Source organism: Lithobates pipiens, unplaced genomic scaffold, assembly GCF_037356315.1.
Source record: "Lithobates pipiens isolate NorthernLeopardFrog02 unplaced genomic scaffold, aLitPip1_a1.2 Scaffold_22, whole genome shotgun sequence".
NCBI classification, from domain to species: domain Eukaryota; kingdom Metazoa; phylum Chordata; class Amphibia; order Anura; family Ranidae; genus Lithobates; species Lithobates pipiens.
The window spans coordinates 120,852,481-120,878,351 of NW_027507784.1; the positions used below are offsets into that span (position 1 = coordinate 120,852,481).

General features: G+C 41.0%; 1 protein-coding gene across 1 annotated transcript in view; it reads left to right on the plus strand.

Annotated features, from left to right (window-relative positions):
* MCM3AP (minichromosome maintenance complex component 3 associated protein) overlaps positions 1-25,871 on the plus strand; it is a 90,130-nt gene that overhangs the window by 46,502 nt on the left and 17,757 nt on the right. The window contains 9 exon segments of the mRNA XM_077448161.1: positions 947-1,060; positions 1,600-1,752; positions 1,836-2,027; positions 10,907-10,975; positions 11,062-11,190; positions 11,269-11,416; positions 11,892-12,132; positions 12,213-12,310; positions 22,439-22,829. Of these exon segments, the coding sequence (XP_077304287.1) occupies positions 947-1,060; positions 1,600-1,752; positions 1,836-2,027; positions 10,907-10,975; positions 11,062-11,190; positions 11,269-11,416; positions 11,892-12,132; positions 12,213-12,310; positions 22,439-22,829 (1,535 nt within the window).

The following is a 25,871-nucleotide window of genomic DNA, read 5'->3' on the forward strand; positions in this document are numbered from 1 at the left end:
TACTATGCAGTTTTGGTGTGGCACAATAATAAAAGTGGCATCTTCCATCATTTTTGCACATTCCTGTGTTTGGCAGCCCATTGAAATAAGTGGGTAGTCAAAAACATACTACACAGGAACGCACAAAAACTTGTGTGTTTTCTAGTGTGATCTTGCTCTTAAGTATTAAAATGTTGAAAGAAAAAATGCTCTCGAGACAGGTAGGGGATTAAAGGACTGGGTAAGGGATAAGGTCACTGCTTCTGGTAAACCAATAGTTGGTGGCTACTCTTACCTCATTGTATAAGGTGTCAAGTATGGTGAAAATCGTGTGCATTTTGTGACTTGCATTCCTTGCTCTTCACCATCCTTTGTCAATTTTTTGACCCGTTTTAATGGTTTGGCAATTTTCAGATCCCAATGCAATAAGTAAGCTACTTGTCTGTTATACCCTGGAGTAGAAGGTGTTAACGCTTGATTATAGCTGGCTTTGCTTTTTTTTTTTTATTAAATTTTATATCCACATTCATAGAACAAATAATTAGAGCAGTTGTATGCAAATTTTTTTTTTCTTTTGTAAGATACTATTGTCTGGAGGTTATTTTGATGAGGTAGCATGATAGTACAGAACTTATTCCTTCTGTGGTCATTTTACTACCCTCCAGTTGTTCATGTACTGGGAAAGGTGAGATTAAATGAACATTCTGTGTTTTTCATCATCTTCCTTCATGGGTACATCTTCATCTGGGTGTTCTTTCATGGAAATTTTATGAGACGCAATTTGGTTATGAGTTATGTTTTTTTTGACTGCTCTAAGCTTGTAGAAGTTGATTTGTCTACTGCAGTTGCACCTCATCATTTGTCTTTAATCGGTCTTATTTAAAAAAAAAAAAAAAAATCCATGTTTTTAAATGTTTTATTCATTTATTATTCATTTTTTTTTTTTTTTTTTTTTTTTTTTAAACAGGCAAATTCAGGAAAGGGAGCAGTTGCTTTCTGAGATAAGTCAGTGTGAGTGTGACAGTCTTTTAAAAATAGTGCTTCAGGAAAACATCCAAAAAATATCAAGTGAAGAGCTGCAGTGAGTATTACCTGTGATTCCTTTATTATACTTTTTAAGATCTAACACCGCTTTTTCATAAATAATACTTTTTTCTTTTTTCCCCTAACCAACATCCCGTCTGGCTGCTCTTTGTTTTTAGGCGATATGACTTTGTTTAAAGCCTCTCTAAAATGTTACCCATCAAAACCCTGTCTAACTGATCGGTGTAGTTAAAAAAAAAAAAAAAAAAAAAATCGAAATTCCTTTAACTTACCTGAAGCCTTGATCACATGACATCACCAGCCCAAGTCTACTCTTCTGTTCCCTTCTTTGCGTGTCCACATCACTACCTCTGACACTTCTAATTGGTTGGGTGTTGGGGGGGGGGGGTAGTTTGATTCAAGATAAACTTTTTACATGAGGAAAAAGAGTAAAAACACAACTAGTATAACTAAAAATGTGAATTTCTTGACTTCAAACAATGATAATGATTCAGCTCTTAATTTTTTTTTGAAAAAAACAAAAAAACTTGTCAATTGATTGTGACATCAAGTGTTTTTTTTTTTTTTTCCTTGCAGGAAAGCCATACAAAAGGATCACAATGAACGCATTAGCCGATGCTCTCAGCATGTCAGTCAGCAGTTTGTGGATCAGTTTGTGAAAGGAGAACTCAACCAAATAGCCAAGGAAACGCTCCATGAGATGCAGCTCTGCCAGAAATACTTTCAGAGGTCTCGCGTGCAAGCCTATATAAATCTATAATAACATTTTTGACCGTTATATGTTTGGAATTAATCTACTGTTTTGTTCTCAGGTGGCGGGAAGTTTTGGCTGCTAGGAAGAAACTAAGGCGTCAAATGCGAGGATTTCCAGCTGCTCCTGGTTTAATGGGGCATAATGGTACACTGAAGGCATTGATTCCCAGTGCCATGCAAAATTTGCAAAATCAACCCAAAGGGATTGTGAATTTAGGGAATGCGGGGAAACTGTTTGTTTCTTTTATTAGGTGAGCCTTATGTTCTTTTTTTTTTTTTTTTTTTTTTTCAAACTGTATTTGAGATTTACAGATTATAATTGGTATGCTACAAAAGATGGCTAGAGAATATGGACTTTGCCTTCATTTTTTGAGTGTTTTGAAAAGTTGGTGCTTCACCCCTCTGTTAAACCTGAGCCCTTATTAACCTGCTAAACATATGGATAAAATGAATCTGAATCCATTAATTAAATGGTGAGAGATCTCAACCGGTAATAGGGTGTAACCAATTTGTCAGTTGGGATGGAATACCTCCAAAGTAAATCACTGGAATATAGGAAAGGGGTTTTGGGATAAAGAGATATCCCAAGAAAGCAATAAGGAGAATCCACCAAGGTATATCTTTGGAAATATTTTATAAGCTTTATTGATCTTTAAATAAAGTAAAAAACTTGATACACACCTCAAAAATTGCCACCTAAGTGTATCACCACTGCGCCAACAACCCCTCTCCCAGCTGCTACTTAAATGTATGAATAAATAAACAAGAAGGTGAATGTAGCTAAACCCATCCAAATAACCATAAAATATCACCTTGTAGCGCTAAATTAGTGTAAAAGTAATCAAATTGAAGTTACCCCTCAAACAACAAATTGTGTTACTCACAACAAAATATCTCTAAAAAAATGGAAAATATATATATTTGTGAAAAGACTCAATGTGATAGTCTTAAAATAATAATACATAGATGAAATCAATAGTCCATAAAAATAAATTTTAAATCCTTTTCATGTGCATTATATGGACACTGATAAGATTTGCACATGAAAAGGATTTAAAATTTATTTTTATGGACTATTGATTTCATCTATGTATTATTATTTTAAGACTATCACATTGAGTCTTTTCACAAATCTATATATTTTCCATTTTTTTAGAGATATTTTGTTGTGAGTAACACAATTTGTTGTTTGAGGGGTAACTTCAATTTGATTACTTTTACACTAATTTAGCGCTACAAGGTGATATTTTATGATCTTTAAATAGTATGTTTAAAACCAAAAAAAAAATTACAGAAATGGCATTAATATGGAGTAGTTTACCTAAATACCCAACAGTGTTATTTTATGGTGTTGCTTTGGTATTGAGCCAACAATATTATATAATTTATTTATTCTCACATGGTTAATATGGAAGCGAGATATCCATTAAAGACTAAACGTTGGGACCAGTGTCCGTTAGTTGATGGGAGGCCTGGAGAGTTAATAAATTAGAGTTGGAGCAAAAAGATACATTTAGTAGTTGTAGACTGATCGAATTTTATGCATAGATAAGCATCCCGGATCTAGGACAAGCCGATCAGAAAATGAGATGAACAAGTCCTTTAAGCACAGTAATGCATGCAGTACTGCAAGTATAATTAGGCACATTAACACAGCTGATAGGTGCACGGTATATATGAATGTATCTCCGTGATCATTTCATATGGGAAGGGACAGCAAACACATGTCACAGCCCGGAGGCTCTCACCACTCCGTTGTAGTGTCTGAGGCCATCTCCATTCGGTCCGGTCCGTGATTCCCCAAGAATCACTGAGATGAAGGTGAATGCTACTGCATTAGTTGAAATTCGTAAAGTGCCCATGCAAGGCTGTGCTATCGTGATCTGTAGTGTCCCGATTGTGCATAGGAGTTGCCGATCAGCTGACAGAGAAGTGAACTATGGTGGCTTGTGAGTTCTGTATTTAGCAGACTTGTCCATAGAAAGCAGAGGAAGATGACGGTGCGGAGAAACCACACAAAATTGCTGGGGCGTATGGCAGAGCATGAGGCTAGTCTGGCGCTACCTCCGTCGATGCATTTCGCGCACACACACCTGTGTGCTTCAAGACATATGACATGAATTATCCCAGTTAGGGATGAGCTCAGGCGTAGTCCACGTGCAGAGCCCGCCAGGAAGCTGGCGCAGCGCTGCGCTAATCACAGGCAGTGAGACATTGCCTGATCTCTGCAGCCGCGCATTGGGGGCAATGTTTCACTGCCTGTGATTAGTGCTGCGCCGACTTCCTGGCATGCTCAGCACGTAGATCATGCGAACACGCCTGAGCTCATCCGTAATCCCAGTCATTTTATAGGACCCAATGTCCAATCAGCAGTTACCATGTCATAATACTGTTTAGAGGCCATCTTGTGGTGACAAAACATATTGCATGATTTAAAAGCAAGAAAAAGTAAATTGATGTAAGTATTTTACCTATTTGCTTAGTACATTCACCTAATACCTTTTATCATGTAAAGACCATGCGAATAAATAATGCTAAAATCACAATTTTACAACATCACCCATGGCTTTTGGTGAAGGATCGTAGTTATAATTAAATTTTGATTGTGAATTTAGGCTAAATGAATGGGAGTTATAGGTCCCAAAGTTACCCTCCGGATTAGTGACTGTGTGTGCCAAGGAAAACCTTGAGACTTAGCTCATTATTTAAGCCATTAGACTGTAAAGTATTAATCCTAAAAATCCAGGATTTCTCCTTTTCAAGTAGAACATCGTCATAGTCACCTCTACAGGCTGACAAATCTAGGGCAACAAAAACCCCTTGAATCTCAGGCCAGTGGGTTTACCTTCATGGCACAGTATGAAATGTTGTGCCACTGGTGTCTTCTCCAAGCATATGCTTTTTAGGTGTTCACTGATTCTGATTTGAAATGGACGTTTTTTTTCTTACCAACATATAATTTGGTGGAGCAGTTCCTGTGAATTCACAGGAACTGGCCCACCAAAATGCCTTTGACAAGTGATCTAGGGTGGTGACTATCTGCCAATAGTAAAGTTTTAGCAGCTGTAGCTTTCCTGTAAGGTTTGGTTAACAGTCTACCATTCTCCAACTTAATGGAGAGATCAAGGAATGATATCTCTCGAGTGTCCACCACAAAGGAAAGACTTATGTTCCTGGAGTTATGCCTTAACTCATCCATAAATGCCTTCAGTTCAGTAGTGCCATATCATGAACATGTCATCGATGTACCTTAGCCAGGTGCGAGCGTGGCCAAGGTACACCAACGTATATAGCATCTCCCCTCCCACCACCCAAGGTGGAGGCAGGCATAGGTGGGTGTCCAAGCTGCTCCCATGGAAGTGCCACATCGTTGCTGATGGCCCAAAATTGGAAATAGTTGTGTTTTTAAAGCCAAGTCCAGAAATTCGATAATAATCTCGTTTTGAGCACCCATGGTGGGGTATTTGTTTTTCTAAAAAGTGAAACACCGCAGAGATACCCCACTCATGTGGTATGGAGGTATACAGTGCCTCAACATCTATTCCTACCAGAAGGACTTCCCCGGGGAAGGCCAAGTTCTCAATTTTATTGAGCACATCTCCAGTGTCATGTATATATGAGGGTAAGGCATTTACAAGGTCCTTTATAAGGGAGTCTCTATATTTACCGACTTTCAAGTGGACCCCTAAATGCTGAGACCATTGGCCGCCCTGGGGGGTCCTGCTGGTTTTTATGAATCTTGTGGATGACGTAAAACTTGGGAATGTTGAAGTCCTCCACTCCCAGATAATTGAACTCCCTTCTTTTTTTTTTGTGATTAGATCAGCCTCGAGCGCCCAAGATAACTTATCATTGATAAGGGCCAAAAGTGCTTGGAAAGGATTTAAATCCAATTTGCTATAGGTTGAGCTATCTGACAACAGTCTACGTACGTACGTCTCGTATCTCTTGGCCATCAAGAGCACCACATTACCTCCTTTCTCACTTGGCTTGATAATCACACTCTCATCATCTTGAAGTTCATTTAGAGCTTTACGTTCCTCTTTCGTAGGACTATTGCCGTCCAGTTAGCTTTTTGGAGGTCCTCTTGGACAAGGTCAACAAACACCCCTATCCACTTGTTTTTACAAAATTGGGACATGGATGTTGATCTTATTTTAAGATTAGGGTTCCTTCTTGAAGGCAATATGGCTAGGGGTTCATCTTCCGACAATGGTCCACCCTCCATCTAATAATGATACCAGTTGATCCAAGGCTTCTTGGTCAAGCTGATTGTCCTCATGGGGGGGGGGGGGGGGGGGAAGGACCACTGGCAGGTTTACCTGAGTATAACATTTTATAGTGTACCTTTCTCAAAAAAAGGATAGGCCCCTTCTAAGGAGATTCGGATGTCTATCCTCAAGTTGGAATTCAGAAAGATTGATGACTTTCATGTCATTAATTGGAATAATTGCGGGCATAGGACTATTTAGTAGGAGTTTTTTTTTTTTTTTTGACTCCTGGTGGTCGTCCGGTTTGTTTTCACCAGGTCCCTTCTTTCTCTGTGCTTCCTTCCATTTTCCTTTTCCCCTTCCTCCCTCTATGGTGTCTACTCTACCGCCTTTTAATATTAAAACAACAAATAGTGTAGCGCTAATTTAAATAATAATATAATCACAAGAAAAAATATCTGTGTATGAATAATCATGAATACTACTGAGAACAGTGAGTAAAGTCCTCTATAATATAGCTGGTGCACAAAAGTTGTGATAAATCTTCAGAAGGAATAGACGTTTCACTGATCAGGTGTAACCAAATGTATCAACTTGTCTGAAGTGATCTAAAAGGTAGGTAGAATACTCTTACCAGATGAGGTGGACTCGCCAGTCTTACGACAGTTGAGTCAAAAACGCTTGGGATCCAAACATGGGACCAGATGATGGATTGAAGGTAGTCAGACCGGATTCCAGGGAGACTCCAAATGACGAAAGACCATGGGGGGCATCTCTCGGAATGTTCCTCAAGTTGTCCGAATCAGGTGTGGCCCAATTGGGATCCCAGCCCCGAGTGCAGGGGGGGGGTTCACGAAAATTGTAATAGAGAAAAAAGAAAGCTCCAAATGGTGCAGGTCAAAAAATAACCGTCAGGTTTTATTAAAAGGTCATAAAAATGGACATAAATTATGACAAGTGATCACAGAAGAACAGGATAAAAGCAATGTGGGGTGCCAGATGCGAGATGCCCCCCATGGTCTTTCATCATTTGGAGTCTCCCTGGAATCCGGTCTGACTACCTTCAATCCATCATCTGGTCCCATGTTTGGATCCCAAGCGTTTTTGACTCAACTGTCGTAAGACTGGCGAGTCCACCTCATCTGGTAAGAGTATTCTACCTACCTTTCAGATCACTTCAGACAAGTTGATGCATTTGGTTACACCTGATCAGTGAAACGTCTATTCCTTCTGAAGAAGATTTATCACAACTTTTGTGCACCAGCTATATTTTAGAGGACTTTACTCACTGATCTCCGTAGTATTCATGATTATTCATACACAGATATTTTTTCTTGTGATTATATTATTATTTAAATTAGCGCTACACTATTTGTTTTATATTGTTGAACTTTGTTTGTTTGAAGTGTTGGCAGCTTTTTTTGCACGTTATTGTGCTAGTTAGACATAGCGCGGTGTGTTTCCCCCCTACTTTCGCCTTTTAATATTCCCTTGGTTTGGGGAAGGTCCTCCTGGTCCTGTAGGTCCTTCTCTAAAAAAAAAAAGTTACCAAGTGATGTGACTCGCCCTCACTTCCAGAGGATTGGGTACCCACACTCGTGCCCTGTTGTGAGGGAAATCTGCGTGGCCGAGATCTACTCTAACTGCCTCTAGGAGTAAGGTCAAAGATCTCACCCCTAGCCCAGTTTTTTAAAGAGATCTTTGAGTTTATCAAATTCAGGCTTTTCTTTGAGGGGTTCAAACTTGTTGCTGCTTTCAGCAATCTGTATTTGTAGTGTCTCCAATTGTAGCTTTTCTTCCTGAACAATAAGTCTCCTGACCTCCAACCCATGATCAATACATTGTTGCCCCCATTTATCAAGAAATCTCTTCGTTTTGCAAATGGGTAGCAGGCACCACCCATTCCCTTAGGCCGCGTGGAATTATTTTACTGCAATTTGCATGGCTTCGCCGCACCGTCATGTTCCTCCTGCTTTTTATGGACAAGTCTGCTGATTACTGAACTCACAAGCCACCGTAGTTCACTTTTCCAGGTCAGCTGATCGGCAACTCCTATGCACAATCAGGACACAGACACTTTTCAAATTTCAACTAATGCAGCAGCATTCACCTTCATCTCAGTGATTCTTGGGGAAGCACAGACCGGACTGAATGGAGACTGCCTCAGACACTACAATGGAGTGGTGAGAGCCTCCGATCTGTATCATGTGTTTGCCGTCCTTTCCCATACCTGTTCCTCCTTCCCATATGAAATGAACACTGAGATATATTTAACTATATTGTGCAACTATCAATGTGTTTGATTATACTTGCAGTACTGCATGAATTACTGTGCTTAAAGGACTTGTTCATCTCATTTTATGATCGGCTTGTCTTAGATCCCGGATGCTTATCTATGCATAGCATTTGATCAGCCTACAACTACTACTATATCTTTTTGCGACAACTCTAATTTATTAACTCTCCAGGCTTCCCATCAACTAACGACACTGGTCCCAATATTTAGTCTTTAATGGATATCTAGCTATGAGCATACTGGCATATAGTTCCATATTATCCACGTGAGAGATATATGCATATATATATATATATATATATATATGATATTCTTGGCTTAATACCAAAGCAGTGCCATAGAATAACATTGTGTATTGGGTGCGCATGTGCAGTGTGCATGGGGTTTCAAGTTCTGGCACCATTTTGTGACCACCTTGTCCAATTGTATGTGTGTGTTTTTATTCTTGGGTATTTGGGTACATTTCTCCACATTAATGCTATTTCTGTCTTTTTTTTTTTTTTTTTTTTTTTTTGTGTTTTTAAACATACTATTTAAAAATCAGTAAAGCTTGTTAGATATTTCCAATGATCTACCATGGTGGATTCACCTTATTGCTTTCTTGGGATATCTCTTTATCCCAAATCCCCTTTCTTATTAACCTGCTACCCTGATTTCCTTAAAGTAGAACTAAAGGCAAAGGTCTTTGTGCTGTTAGGGAAATTTTCTTTTACTTCTCGCTGATGGGCACAACAGGAAGTGAGAGGAAACCTCCACAAAATTAAATGCATACTACTCAACTGAGTTAGCAGAACTTGTGTCCCTTATTGAAAGATTTTCCCTCTGTTCTTGTGTTGGTGAAAACTCCCAATTTTGTGTTTTTTTTATTTATTTATTTTTTTATTCACTTTTTGGGGAAAACAGTCACCCAGACAAATACAGGGTGCTCCCTAATGGGAACACAGGCAGCAAAAGAAAAAAAACTGACAGGTGTTCTAATCCCTGTCCACTCTAAAAAGCTATTAAAAATCTATATATATTTTGTTTACAGGTATACTTTATTGACAAGATTTTTTTTTAGTGTGATTGTCCTTTAGGTAATCCTCCTTGCAGTCCCTACTGTGCAGCCCTAATCTGCATTGCATGCCCCCTGCAAAGAAAACGTCCTAGATGGTTCCTCTCTCTCTTCTCCTTTTTTTTTTTTAAAGATTTTATTGCCTTATGCACAAAACAAGGATAAAAAAAGTTTACAGAGCATAGGTATGCTAAAGTCAGCCTCAAGCTATCAAGAAGAGTATGGTTTATAGTAGTGAATGGTGCCATGATGTGCTTGTACAGTTAAGATCGTTGGAACAGATGAACTGCATTCATGGTAGTTGGGATGGTTACTGAAGGTGAAGTTGTCCTTTTTGTCCTTTTTGAACGAAGGCTGTAAGGGTGATGTTTCGCATTCACACTTGCATTTTTGTGCACGTTTAATGCATTGCTATACACTGATCAACCATTGCATTATGCACAAGCAGCTATCCATCCACATGAAGTAAAAAATATGTGATTCAGCAGATCAGGCCACCTTCTTCCATTATATACACCTACATTGAGTGTGCAGCCACACAAATAAGTCCACAAACATCAAGTTAAAACATTAGTGATGTGCAAATTTTCTAAAAACAAAAAAGTAGTCCCGTAACAAGTGAAAACGTTCAACTATCCACCAACTTCGTGAATGTATCCTGTAGAAACTACCAAGACACTCCTGGCCTTCACCCCTTCACCACAAATGAGGTTGGCTTCTTGCCAAATATGAAAGATCCCCACCACAGAGATCAGCTAGGTATGTAATTAACAGACCTTCAGACATTCATCAATGGCAATAGCAGGACATCAACTTCCGGTTTCAGTGATTCTGAGGATCAGCATGTCAGATCAGGCTGCACCACCTTCTATTACTCAGTGGTCCAGTTCTGATGCTCCCGTGCCCATTGTAGGCACTTTTAACTATGATCGTGGATCAGCATGGGCACCCTGGCCAGTCTGCAGATACGCAGCCTGTTTTGCAACCAACTGCAATGTACTGTATGTTTTGCCACCTTTCTGTCGAAACCAGCATAAACTTTTTTCAGTAATTTGAGCTACTGTGGCTCTTCTGCTGGATCAGAGTACACGGAGCAGCCTTTCAACACCACGTGCAAAAGTGAGCCTTGACCACCCAAGGTTTTGTTTTCTTGGAGAATTTTAGGTAGGTCCTGACCACTGCAGACTGGGAACATCCCCCAAGAGCTGAATTTGTGTGGAGTTGCTGACCCAGTCGTCTAGCCAATACAAGTTGACCCTTGTCAAAGTCTTTCAAATCCTTATTCTTGCCTGCTTTCAAATCATCATCTTCAGGGTCATGCCCAATTTTCAGGTGCCGTTGTAACAAGATAGTCAATGTTATTTACTATACCTGTCAGTGGTTATAATAATGTTATGGCTGATTCATGTATTTCACTGCTTTAAGCAACGGCAGTGTTTACCTTACCTATCATCCTTGACAGCTATGCGTTTACTACTAATGGTTTGTTTCTCTTTATTACAAGAAATGGGCCATATTTGCATCTTATTGCTCTATAGTCTGTCATGATTTTTTTTTCTCACTTTATAGCCCACAGCAGCGCACGGAACAGATTCTACACAAAATGAAAGTCCAGCATTTCTTTCAAGAGCTGCTTTGGTTTGTATTATGTTTTTAACTTTTTGTATGGATTCTTTGGATTATGTGTACAGTTTTTTTACAAATCTGTCTGTTCATAATCTCAGTGATGCTGCCTGGATGCCACTGGAGCTGCCGTATTTGATTGCAAACAGCCTGCCTTCATGGAAAAACTGCATATTCTGGAAAGTAGTTCTGGCTCTGCCAGAAACGGGTCAGCCTGATGATCTTAACAGGTAGGAGGGTTGTTTCATTTACCCTATGATGGCATTGCAGAGTATATTTAATATACTAATATAACTTTTCTATTCCAGTGTTCTGTCTAAGTGGTTGCAGGCAAAGTTCTGCTGGGCTGGAATTCAGCCGGAAGATGCCCAGAAGCAGCAACTTCAAACACTAGCACTCTACAACACGTTAGTGTCACAGGAAGGATGCCCTGTGTCTTTAAACGTTTGTGTAAAGGTGAGTGTATTTGTTTTTTGTTTTTGTTTTTTCTTTCAAATAAACTGCTTTTATTTATATATTTATTTTTTTATATATTAAACTTCTAGTGAAAGCAATTACTAGATCCTTCCTTAAGCCCTGGTACACACTGAATGAAACTTTGAAATAGTGCTACTTCACTTGAAGTAGCATGATTTGTCAGCCACAGATCAGTGTGATTTTAGGTTCGACTTGCCTGACATCTGTGCGACTTGATGTACAGACATCTATGCAAGTCGCATCTGAAAACTAGTGCAGGATCATTTTTTAAAATTGGTGCGGCACCACAAAGGCAGAGTTGTGCCAATTTAAACGATTCCTTTGCCGACAATAGGGTGCGACTTGTCATGCGATTTGGAGCTGTCAAATGACAAGTCGCACTGGTGTGAACGGGGGCTCGCTGTCAATAATCCTGTGAATTATTTTTTTGTTTACGTATTTTGTCTTATGGCAGGCAGTACATGGACCTCTTACAGATTCTGAGCTAGACAAAGCTGAATGGCAGAATGAGTTATGGGGAACCAACAGCCTTGTTTTTCTCTTACCTTTTACATCTGAAAAAACTGAAGAGTACTGGATTTCAGCAATCTTGCAGCTAAAGCAGCTACTGAATTGTAAGCCCTTTTGGCCAGCACCAAGCCTTGCTGTGCTGGTGCCAGGATCTTCTCCAAATGAAGAGCAAAATATCGAGGAAGGTCAGATTTTTTTATTTATTTTTCTGTAGTATGATGATAACTGTTGGATTTAAATTCTTAACATGCCTTTCTTTCCACAGAACTTGGCCTTCAGGACCTAGTGTCATGTGAACTCATCGCGGATTACATAGTGCTGTCAATACCAGAAACTGTGACTAACATGAAAGGAACTGAAGTGGTAAGTTACACTGTGCATTTTTTCACATTCTTATTAAACTTCCCCAATGTAATTGTTAGCAATAAAGATGAGCCTGCCATACCTTTCTCAATATATGCCCTGTTTCCAGCTGAATCATTAGTTCTCTGTTTCTTGGACAAAGGCAGCTGCTCAAATTGTTTGCGCACGTCGTAATATTCGATCTATATATGAAAACCCTAGAACTAAAAGTTTACTGATTTAAAAACTTTTTTTTTTTATGGCCGTGAGCATTAGTCCTAACTGTATTTGTTTTAGAATCTGTTTCTTATTTTTAGCAAGTATGTTACAAGGTACAGACTGTTGTGCAATTAAGGATGAGTACAGTACGTGTGATTTCCCTATGCTGAAAATATAAAATTATTACTTGACTTAACCGGTTCCCGACCAGCGCACGACTATGTACGTCGACAGAATGGCAGGCATATTGGCGTACAGTTACGTCCAATCTTCAATGCCGCCCTGCCATCGGGAGCGCGCCGCCGGCGGCGCGCTCCCGCGCTGGTCGGGACCCCCGTGAGTTCGGTCGCTGGACCTGCGGACTCGATCGCCGCGGGCATCCCCGCGATCGTCTCACGGGACGGCTGAATGGAGGAAATGCCGTGTAAACAGCATTTCTCCATTCTGCCTAGCAACTAGTGACGCTGATCTCTGCTCCATGTGATTGGAGCAGAGATCGGTGTTCACTAAATGTAAGCCCAACCCCCCCACAGTTAGTAACACACCCCTAGGAACACTTAACCCCTACACTGCCACCCACTGGTTAACCCCTTCACTGCCAGTGTCATTTACACAGGAATCACTGCATTTATATAGCAGTGATTACTGTATAAATGACAATGGTCCCAAAAATGTCCGATGGGTCCCCCACAATGTCGCAGTCACAATAAAAATCGCTGATCGCCGCCATTACTAGTAAAAAAAAAAAAAAAAAATTATTAACAATGCTATAAAACTATCCCTATTTTGTAAACGCTATAACTTTTGCGCAAACCAATCAATAATCGCTTATTGCGATTTTTTTTTTTTTTTTTTTTTTTTTTTTTTTTTACCAAAAATATGTAGAAGAATACGTATCGGCCTAAACTGAGGGGAAAAAAATGTTTTTTTATATATTTTTGGGGGATATTTATTATAACAAAAAGTAAAAAATAATGCGTTTTTTTTCAAAATTGTCGCTCTATTTTTGTTTATAGCGCAAAAAATAAAAACCGCAGGGGTGATCAAATACCACCAAAAGAAAGCTCTATTTGTGGGAAAAAAAAGGTCGTCAATTTTGTTTGAGAGCCACGTCGCACGACCACGCAATTGTCAGTTAAAGCGGCGCAGTGCCGAATCGCAAAAAGTGGTCTGGTCTTTGACCAGCAAAATGGTCCGGTTTGTAAGTGGTTAAACTACATTGTATCAAAGATAAAAAGAACACTGTTCAGAGTACAGAATCAAGTCACTTAAACTCCTGGGATATTGATCTGGTCAGTTAAGTAGCACAGGGGGTTCTTAATCAGCTTCAGCTGCTATGGTGTTAATGAAATTAACAGGTGTACTAGATGGGCTACAGACAGACGACCTCCAAAACAGGAATGGTTTTACAGGTGGAGGCCACTGACACTTTCTTTTTGACTGGTTTGGATATAGATATATATATCTATATCGCTTACAGTGGTGTATGAAACCTACAAAAACTCTTACAATGTGCTAAAGTGCTCCAAATATAGTGTATACAACACTTCAATAAAGATGAAACAATAAAAAAGCATCAATATATTGTGCTTAGCGCTCCAAACAGATAAAGTGCTATAGTGCTCAAATAAATTGTGGTGTCGTGAGCCACACTTCCCTCTTGTGACCCCACTCACCAGAGATTATGAACCCTCAGCTTTGCAGTCTGTGGGTCTCTTGATCTGGTATTTATGGGGTAAACGGGGGACTCCTCAGAAAGCTCTCCATATTTGAAATGGTCTCGGGGGTGGGTAAATTTGGATCCACCAGGCTCAGAAAAATGGGGAAAAAAATGATAGTGAAATACTGTTATGTAAATTAATTTGAGCCTGGTGGATCCAAATTTAGCCACCCCCAAGACCGTTTCAAATGTGGAAAGCTTTCTGAGGAGTCCCAATCTACCCCACAAATACCACATCACAGACTGCAAAGCTAAGTGAGTGGGGTCACAAAAGGGAAGTGTGGCGCACGACACCGCAATTTATTTGAGCACTATAGCACTTTATTCGTTTGGAGCACTAAGCACATTGCAAGTGTTTTTTTCAATATATTGATGTATTTGGATTGTTTTACTTTTATTGCAAGTGCTGTATACACTATATTTGGAGCACTTTAGCACATTGTAAGAGTTTTTGTGTAGTTTCATATTTCCACTCAATTTATTTACCACTGTAAGCAGTGTGTATATACAGTTGTGCTCATAAGTTTATATACCCTGGCAGAATTTGATTTCTTGGCCATTTTTCAGAGAATATGAATGACAACACAAACTTTTCTTTCACTCGTAGTTAGTGTTTGAAGCCGTTTATTATCAATCCGCTGTGTTTACTCTTTTGAAATCATAATGACAACAGAAACTCCCCAAATGACCCTGATCAATAGTTTACATACCTTGGTGATTTTGGCCTGATAACATGCAAACAAGTTGACACAAATGGGTTTGAATGGCTACTAAAGGTAACTATCCTCACCTGTGATCAGATTGCTTGTAATTAGTGTGTGTGTATATAAAAGGTCAATGAGTTTCTGGAATCTTGACAGACCCTTGCATCTTTTCATCCTGTGGGATGCAAAGAAAACCCCACAAATAACTTCAGGTGAAATACAGGACTTTATAATTACATGTGGTGTGGCTGTTTCAAGTTGCACAATAAGGAGGCACTTGAAGAAAGATGGGCTGCATGGTCGTGTTGCCAGAAGAAAGACATTACTATGCAAATGCCACAAAGTATCCCGCTTACAATATGCCAAACAGCACAGAGGCAAGCCTCAAACCTTCTGGCACAGTCATTTGGTCATGAGACCCAAATTGACCTTTTTGGCCACAACCATAAACACTACATTTGGAGAGGAGTCAACAAGACCTATGATGAAATGTACACCATTCCTACTTGGAAACGCGGAGGTGCATAACTAATGTTTTGGGGATGTGTGAGCTACAAAGGTACAGGAAATTTGGTCAAAATTTATGGCAAGATGAATGCAGTATGTTATCACAAAATACTGGAGGAACATTTGCATGCATAAGCCAGGAAGCTGCGCATGGGACGTACTTGGACATTCCAACATGACAATGATCCAAAGCACAAGGCCAAGTCAACCTGTCATTGGCTACAGCAGAATAAAGTGAAGGTTCTGGAGTGGCCATCTGTCACCTGACCTCAATATCATTGAGCCACTCTGGGGAGATCTCATGCGTGCAGTTCATGCAAGACAACCCAAGAAGTTACAGGAACTTGAGGCTTTTTGCCAAGAGGAAGGGGCAGCTTTACCATCTGAGAAGATAAAGAGCCTCATCCACAAAATACTTCAAGCTGTTATTGATGTTAAAGGGGCCAATTGATGGTATTAAGAACTGGGGTGTGTAAACTTTTGATCAGTGTCATTTGGGAGTTTCTGTTGTGATTATGATCTAAAAAGAGTAGACACAGTTGATGATAAATGGCTTCGTACAAACACTAACCATGAGTGGAAAAAAAGGTTTTTGTGTTTTTAATCATTCATATTCGCCAAGAAATCATAAATTCTGCCAGGGTATGTAAACTTATGAGCACAACTGTATAATATATATTCAGATTTTTGAGGTTGTAGCACCTTGTGGACAGCTGCTGCAGGTTCTATTTAAATTTTTTTCACTTTCATCACGTAGCACGTGTATGTATGGGTTATCTTCTTTTCTGGTGGTTTTTCATTTTGGCTAGTATCAGTGCCACTACTGGTAGCATGAGGAGATACCTGAACCCTGTAGAAGTTGCACAGGCAGTCCAACTCATCCAGGATGGCACATCAATACGTGCCATTGCCAGAAGGTTTGCTGTGTCTCCCAGCACAGTCTCAACCGCATGGAGGAGATTCCAGGAGCCAAACCCAACAACATGACCGTTCTCTGCTCCTTTTGAAAGGAGGAACCTGGATGAACACTGCCAGAGCCCTACAAAATGACTCCCAGCAGGCCACTGGTGCGAATGTCTCTGATCAGTCAGAAATGGACTTCATGAGGGTAGCCCGATGTCCTCTAGTGGGCCCTGTGCTCATTGCCCGGCACCATGGAGCTCGATTGGCATTTGCCATTGAACACCAGAATTGACAGGTCCACCACTGGCAACCTGTGCTTTTCACAGATGTGAGCAGGTTCACCCTGAGCACATGTGACAGATGTGAAAGGGTCTGAAGAAGCTGTGGAGAACGTTATGCTGCGGTTGTTAAAAGCGCCCCGCTAGCAGCCAAAAATTGGCACAAAAACTATGGTAAAGCACCGCTAAAAATAGCAGCTCTTTACCACCGACACCCCCAATGCCCCAGTGTGAAAGTAGTCTGCAATACATTCACATGTTTTCATGTGTTATCCCTTTAAAGCGGGAGTCCGCCTGGAGTTCCGCCGTTTCTTTTTTTTTTTTTTTTTTAAAGCCAGCAGCTACAAATACTGCAGCTGCTGACTTTTAAAATAATGACACTTACCCGCCCAGCGCGCCCGCGATGTCGGCACCTGAAGCCGATCTCTCGATCGTCTCTCAGGTGCTGCCGCCGCCATCTTGGGTATGGGAATCAGGAAGTGGAGCCTTTCGGCTTCATTTCCTGGTTCCCTACTGCGCATGCGTGAGTCGCGCTGCACAATAAGGATGGTCCCTACTGTCTCTGGGATCCGTGTGTTTCCCAGCAGGCAGCGGGGGACTTTCGGAAAGGGGTGTAGATTCTGCGGAAAGGGGCGTACCGTCTGCAGAATCTACAACGGAAGTGGGTGCAGATACCTGTACTGTACAGGTACCTGCACCCCCCTCCCCCCTGAAAGGTGCCAATTGTGGCGCCAGAGGGGGGGAGGATTCCAATGAGAGGAAGGTCCACTTTAGGGTGGACCTCCGCTTTAAAGACCCTACAAGTGCAGAAATGTACCAGTCAGTCTACCAGAAATGCTGATATCCGGATATGGACTTTTCCCCCCAAAATACCGTACATAATCTTTCTGCTTTGCACGTCTGTGAAAAATTCATGAATGTTGGCTTCCACAAAATCAACTGGTTAATTAAACTAATTTGGGACAGGATAAAGATGCAGATCACTGCTTAAGCAGACACAGAGGGCTGATTTTATTAGGCAAATTGCTTTTAGTTATTATGTTATAACATCTGATACAATTCTGTTGACAATGTGTGGCAATTTTTCACACCTTCACATATTCTCACAAAGCAGTGGGCATGAAGGACTGCAACCCATTTATTATACTGAACTGTTACATTATGAAAAAAATAAGTTTTAATTGATGAAAAGCTTAGAGCATTGACCACATATGTTTAATACAAACATCTTTATTGTACATAAATATCACTTCAAAATACTGAATTACTCAAGGAACCCACAAAATTATCATGTTCCCAAATCTAAGAAATAAACATTTGGAATGCTATAAAAACATCCCTGTGTCTACCAAAGCAACCATCAAATCCTTATAAATTATTTGTAAAGAAGAAAATGAAAAACGAAATAAACAAATGTACATAAACCTACAGTTAGGTCCATATTATATTTGGACACCGGCAAGTATTTACCAAAACATATTCAAGCTATAGTTCTATAATGGATATTTAGCAGCTCACATGGTTGATGATTAAAAGAGGCACATCGAAGTATACAGGCATCCAAGGTGAAGCTGTCCACATAGACTTCCCTCACTGCAATCAATGTCATCCCTTCCATGCTGTGCTCCACGAGGAGTTCAAGCCATGCTTTCACATCGCTCTACTGCAGTGTAGTGTTCCTGGTCATGATTCCAGACTGACAGCGGTGAGAGCCGGCGGTGCGGGGGATGGTCTATGTGGACAGCTTTTACCGGATGCCTGTGCCACTTGTCTTTTAATCGTCAACCATGCAAGTTGCTAAATGTTGTACCTTCATTAAATGTAACCATATTGCTACACTCTCTTCTCTTTTATATTTTGTAGCTCCTGCTGGATTTTGCTTCTAATGCCTTTGTGGAGGCTTTCATTTGTGGATGGAAATTTTATGGTTGCGCAACCTATCACTTGCTATAATCTACAACCAGTTCAACTCTTCTGGGAAGGCTGTCCATAAGGTTTAGGAGGGTGTTTTTTTTTTTGAATGTTTGACCATTCTTTCAGAAGCGCATTTGTGAGGTCAGCCACTGATGTAGACAAGAAGGCCTGACTCAGACTCCACTCTAATTCATCCCAAATGTCTTCTATTGGGTTGAGGTTAGGACTCTGTGCAGCCCAGTCAAGTTCCTCCACCCCAAACTTGCTCATCCGTGTCTCTATGGACCTTGCTTTGTGCACTTGTCCAAATCTGGGGGGTTCTTCAAGGGTTGGGCTTGACTCCTCCATTCCAGTGAAGGGAAATCTTAAGGCGTCTGCATACCAAAACACATTTTGGCAACTTCATGCTCCCAACTTTGTGGGAACAGTATGGAGATGGCCCCTTCCTGTTCCAACATCACTGCGCACCAGTGCACAAACCAAGGTCCGTAAAGACATAAATTATCGAATTTGCGGTGGAGGAACTTGACTGGTCTGCACAAAGTTATGACCTCAACCTAGTAGAACACCTTCTGGATGAATTATAGCACAGACTGTAAACCAGGCCTTCTCGTCCACATCGGTGCCTGAGCCCACAAATGCGTTTCTGAAAGAATGGTCAAACATTCCCATAGACTCACTCCCAAAAATATATATTATATACACACACACACGTATATACATCAAAATACTTTTGGTAATTTAGTGTATATGCAGATAGAATCCAAATAGTGCAATGGGATCCTGACAGCGCACACAGCTATTCACAGCAGCTCACATCACTCTTATAGCAATTACATAAAGATGATTGGACCTGGACGTGGACTGTCTTTGTCTGTGGCTGATCATCCGCAGGTAGTCGCTGAATGTGCCACCCACCTTTTGAACTGGTATGGAATGTTTAATGTCTGCATATTCACAGGAAGTTACACAAAATGTCCATTTAGGACTGTTATAATTCCCATATATGTTTGGTCTTGCATTTATAATGGGTGCCTCATATTGGCGTATACATGAACAGAACACATTTCTAATTCCTGATGGTATATCAGGATAAATTAGCGTGTCTAGATATCAGTTTGGCTTGAATTTAGAATAATTTAGGAGAGTTCAGTAAGTCAACTTCAGCAGATACATGGATGTTTTTACAATATTTTGATTGTTTTTACGGTAGATCTGGGAACATCATTTAGTGGGTATCTTTACTAATTCCATCCTTTTTGATGATACATTTTTGTATTCGGAAACATATGTTGCTGTAGCAAATTGGATCATGCTTTGCTGGGGTTTTTCGCCTTCCTCTGGATCAACTGTAGGTATAGGATTGAGTATATGGGATTGTTTGATATTATTTTATGGGCGTCTTTTTTTCAACCTAACTATGTAGTTGACGCACTAAGCTTTTTTATTTAAGTCGCTGTTTATTTTGAAGTCTTTGCACCCCAGTTGCATAAACGTAAACCTAAATTTGCCAGGAATTTTTCACTTCTGGAGGTAATTGCCCTCCCTATGAATAAGTGCAACACTGTACCTGCCATTGGTTTTGGTAACCACAAAATAGTTTTAGACCAAAACAGTTATCATCCTGTCCATTGAGGGTGCCCATTACTAGCCATTGAAGCTTTTTTTTTTTTTTTTATTGCACAGGCAAAACAGGGCTTAGCCCAAAAGCCAGAACATAGGAGCAGCACACAGAAGGGGCTATTTTATCTATTAACCACTTCCCGGCCGCCTCACGACTATATACTTTGACAGAAGGGCACGTACAGGCAGATTAACGTGCCTGTACGTTGCCCTTTGAGGGGCGGCTTGTGGGCGTGTGTGCCCGACGGGAGCTTCGTGAGCCCGCTCGTGAGTCCCGTGGACCATGTCCGCAGGGATACCTGCAATCGTCTCACAGTGAGGAAGAACCGGGAGATGCTAATGTAAACAAGCATCCCCCTGTTCTGCATAGTGACAGTCACTGATCACAACTTCCTATGATCGGGAGCAGTGACATGTCTCACAAAGCACTTCCCCCTACAGTTAAAATCGCTCCCTAGGACACACTTAACCCCTACAGCACCACCTAGTGGTTAACCCCTTTACTGCCAGTGACATTTTTACAGTAATCAATGCAATTTTTTTAGCATTGATTGCCAATGGTCCCAAAAATGTGTCAAAATTGTCCGATATGTCCGCCATAATGTCGCAGTCACAATAAAAATTGCTGATCGCAATCAATAAAAATGCCATAAAACTATTCCATATTTTGTAGACACTATAACTTGTGCAAACCAATCAATAAACGCTTATTGCGATATTTTTGGTTAAAAAAAAAGTAGAAGAATATGTATCTGCCTAAACTGAGGAATAAAAAAAAAAAAAAATGTGTGTGTGTGTGTATATATATATATATATATATATATATATATATATATATATATATATATATATATATATATATAATTGTTGCTATTTTTTTGTTTAGAGCGCAACAAATAAAAACCAGGTAAAGAGGTGATCAAATACCACCAAAAAGCTCTATTTGTGGGGAAAAAAAGAAGTCCATTTTGTTTGGGAGCCACGCCGCATGACCGCGCAATTGTCAGTTAAAGTGATGCGGTGCAGAATCGCAAAAAGTGCTGTGGTCTTTGGCCAGCGAAATGGTCTGGGTCTTAAGTGGTTAACAGCAGTTTGTGTTGCCAGGTTATGGTCAGAACTATTACAAATCTAAAATGCCTAACACGTTTTATTATTGTCTATATACTGTGTTGCTGAAGTGCAGACATACAAAAAATTTACTTTTAGTTTCTTCAGATTGTTTTAGTGTGCCCAGGATGCTACTGTTTGCCAAATCCTGCCCATTGCAAGGCCTTCATCCCATCCAGTCATTTAGCAATACAGTGCCAGAAATTCTACTGGGTTCTGGGATGAGGTTGTTAATTGATGGAATGCATTGATCGATGGTGATTTAGGCTCCATGCACACTGGAGCTCATAAACTGCGGCGTTTTTTTTTTTTTTTTTTTTAAAAGCCCATAAACTCCACTCTATGTTAGCCTATGTGTCCATGCACACATGGAGGTTTTTTAGCTTTAATGGGCTTTTTTCTGAACGCTTATAAACGCTCATAAACACTCGTTAATTAGTGTTCGGCATTCTATTTTTTCAATGGATTGTGGGAGTTTGGAATGCACTGTGGGATTTTTGGAGTGTCCTCTGTGTATTTTTATTGAAACCGCCCATAAACGCTAGTACAAAATGCTGTTAAAAGCAAGTTTTTCAACCAGCGCTTTCTGCCAGCAATCTGGCGTCCAGAAAAACCTTTTTTGAGCTTCAGTGTGCATGGAGCCTTAGGCCCCTTTCACACTGGGGCGGTTTTCAGGCGTTACAGCGCTAAAATTAGCGCCTGTGTAGCGCCTGCAAAAAACTGGCCCCTTTCACTCCAGTGTGAAAGCCGGAGGGCTTTCACACTGGAGCGGTGCGCTGGCAGGACAGTGAAAAAAAGTCCTGCTAGCCGCATCTTTGGAGCGGTGAAGGAGCGGTGTATTCACCGCTCCTACCCATTGAAATCACCCCACCCCGCTAGCGCCCGCAGACCGCCGCTAAAACGACGGTAAAGCGCCGCTAAAAATAGCGGCGCTTTACCGCCGACGCCCGCACCGCCCCAGTGTGAAAGGGGCCTTAAAGAAACTGTGCCATTCAGGTTTATATATCAATCTACATATTCGATCTTTTCAAAGCTCAGTCATTTTCTCATAATTTGATTTCCTGCATTTGCTTTTTGCATATCATAGTAAAATGTGCATTCAATCACTGTTTATAACCAGAGAAAAAATATATTTGTTTATTTAACAAACTCATTCTCACTCTTTCTTACACAGGTCACTTCTGCTGTACAGTTCTTGCTTTCCCATAGTCCTCGCTCACCGCAGCTACATGCACTTCCATTGCGACAGTATATAGAGGATGGGGTATATCGTGCATTCAGTGATCCTTTCTACCATGACATGTCGAATCGCAGAAAGTTTGGCCTTCCCTCTCAGGACCCTGCAGCGATCATTGATTTATATAACAGCGCTATTGCTTATCTGGCAAAGGTGGTCTCATCAAGCCGTCTTGTGGAATTGTCCTGGCCTTTGACAGAGTTCACATCTTCAAGGGGAAGCTTTGTCATGCCACCTATGGACTGGAACAGTCTAGAACACCTTTCTTGGCTGAAGAAAGCTGTACTTTCCTTTCAGATTCCAGAAATGGACAAGCCTCCAGAGGGAGGTGAGCAGTTCACGTTTAAAAGTGCATTTCTTTTTAATGTTGCAAGCTGGTAGCTTGAGCTATTTAGTGATGCTAAACTCTGGTTAAAGTTTTTTAATGTTTTTTTCTAACAAAAGTACCTTATGTTCTCGGCCTCCTCCAACCCTATTAATTCCTTTCTATTTGCTGCTTTGATCTGACTTTGCTAGAGGATAGCTACATTTGTTCTCCATGGTCCAAATATAAGTAGGAACATAGGCACCTCCTTTTGGTCATTTCTGAAATGGACTATATGGAGTGCATAGAGCAGTGCACATGACAACAATGGATGTTCACTGCTCGTTCCAAACAGAAGCTGTGGGGCGGAGAATTGGGAGCTTAAAGCTAAAAAACAAACAAATTCATCAAAAATGGATTACAGAACCATTAACTAGTGGATGTGTATGGATGATTTTTGGAGAAAGATGGATTTGGTTCAGTGTCACTTTAACAACTTATTTAACCTTTTGATCTCCCTGCTAGAGCTCCCAATACTTCGGCAACAACACACTGGGAACTTGTAGACTTGTATGTGTAGTCCAGATGAAGGCAAACCTCAAACAAGCTCAATAGCCTTAGTGAGGCAGCTCCCACACAGCAAGGCTTCATTTGTGGGCACCCGATGGTAGCTCAAACCATAGAAATACATAAAGGTGGGCCAAACACCTTTCATCTGTCATCGGTCTGGCGCTCGTTTCTGGTCATGTACAGTGCATTGAAAAAGTAATCGTACCCCTTCAAATTTTTACACATTTTGGAAGGAAGGTGTAAGGAAAATGATAAATGGTTTTCCAAAGGTTTTATAAATATCTGAAAAGTCTGAGCATTTTTATTCAACCCCCTTTACTCTATAAGCTTAAAGGGATAGTTCACCTTTACCACAAAACTGCCTATGCAGATAAGGGGCATCTGTAGATGAAAACTGTGCAGCTCTGACTGAAGTTGACTAATGCCCTTGTTATAGGTGTAGGCCATTCACATACTTTATGAAGCCCGACTGGTATACTCCCAGGACGTTGCTAAGTGAGGCATAGTCGTCACTGCTCACCTCCACCACCACAGGAGAGAGCTCTTTCTCTGATTCAACCCCCTCCCCCCCCCCCCCCCATACTTTCTCCCCTCTGATACAGCATCTAAGAGCTCACTCCTATGATGGGGTGATCAGTGACGACGAGGCCTCACTTAGCAACATCCTGGGAGTACTGGGTAACATTCTGGGAGTATTCCAGTCAGGCTTCATAGGTATGTAAATGGCCTACACCTATGGCAAGGGCTTTATTCACCTTCAGACAGCTGCACAGTTTTTATTTTATTTTTTTTAATCTACAGATGCCCCTTATCTGCATAGGAAGTTTTGTGGTTTTAAAGGGATAATTCACCTTTACCATGTCAGCTTTAATTAAACTGCATATACATTTATTAAAATTAGACCACTTGTTCCTGCCTTGATCTGCCCAGTGCAGCAAAGCCCCTCCCACCAACAACCTTGAAGTGGTTGTAAACCCTTACATACACCCAGAGACGTGACTGGCCTCGAGTGATACAGAGATAAAACTGCTACATAAGTTGTACCTGTTTATCTGCTGTATTTTGTTTTCTTTTCTACATCTGTTCAAAGTCTAGAATTTTTTAAAGCTTGTCCTGAGCTTTCAGAAATTAGGGAAGGAGAGCTGAACTTACTCTGCAGCGCTCAGTGGGTAGAGCTGTGAGGGAATTGAAACGCCTCCCAGCACACAGGAGCAGAATTGAGGCTATCAATCAGCTAGAGCTCCCTCCCGTTAACTTTTTTTTTTCGGTGTCGGAAAAACTTGTCAGAAGTCATTCATACTGATAGCAGAGGAACAAAGCATCAGAAAGAAATTACACTTAGTGCTCTGGATTGGGATACATACACACTATAGAGGGATAGACTTTCTTCATATTTTAGGTCTGTGGTTTACAACCACTTTAAGCATCTTTTTCTCCCACTATGTCACACCAGTGTAAGTTACCTCTGTTACTGCCCACAGCTCTAACGGGCCTTCTCGGAACCTATGCACACATGCCGTTGGTGGGCTGAAGGATCCTGGGATATGTAGTTCTACAGCATGCACTATGTGCACAAAAACTGGGATGTAGTGGTGGTGCAAAGCCCTTCTCCAGGATACAGGTACAAGGAGCTTTTTGGCCAGTGACCGATTTATTTCACTGTCCCAATAAAGGAAAATGTGCACTATATTACCAAAAGTATTGGGACACCTGCCTGTACATGAACTTTAATGGCATCCCAGTCTTAGTCCATAGGGTTTAACATTCAGTTGGCCTACCCTTTGCAGCTATAACGGCTTATATTCTTCTGGGAAGGCTATCCATAAGGTTTAGGAGTGTGTCTATGGGAATGTTTGACCATTCTTCCAGAAGCGCATTTGTGAGGTTGGGCACTGATGTGGATGAAAAGGCCTGGCTCGCAGTCTCCTCTTTAATTTATCCCAAAGGTGTTCTATCTGGCTGAGCTTAGGACTCTGTGCTGGCCAGTCAAGGTCCTCCTCCCCAAACGTGCTCGTCTATGTCTTTATGAACCTTGCTTTGTGCACTGCTCCAAATTATTTGGTGAAGGGGGGATTAGGGTGTGGGGTGGTTGTTCAGGGGTTGGTCTTGGCCCCTTATTTCCAGGTAAGGGAACTCTTAAGGCATCAGCATACCAAGGCATTTTTGACAATTTCATGCTCTCAACTTTGTGGGAACGGTTTGAGGATGGCCCCTTTCTGTTCCAACCTGACTGCGCACTAGTGCACAAACCAAGGTCCATAAAGACATGGATGAGCAAGTTTGGGGTGGAGGAACTTGACTGGTCTGCACAGAGTGCTGATCTCAACCCGGTAGTACACCTTTTGGGATGAATTAGAGCGGAGACTGCGAACCAGGCCTTCTTGTCCACATCGGTGCCTGACCTTGCAAATGCACTTTTGAAAGAATGCCCTAAGCCTTGTGGGCAGCCTTCCCAGAAGAGTTGAAGCTGTTATAGCTGCAAAGGGTGGGCCAACT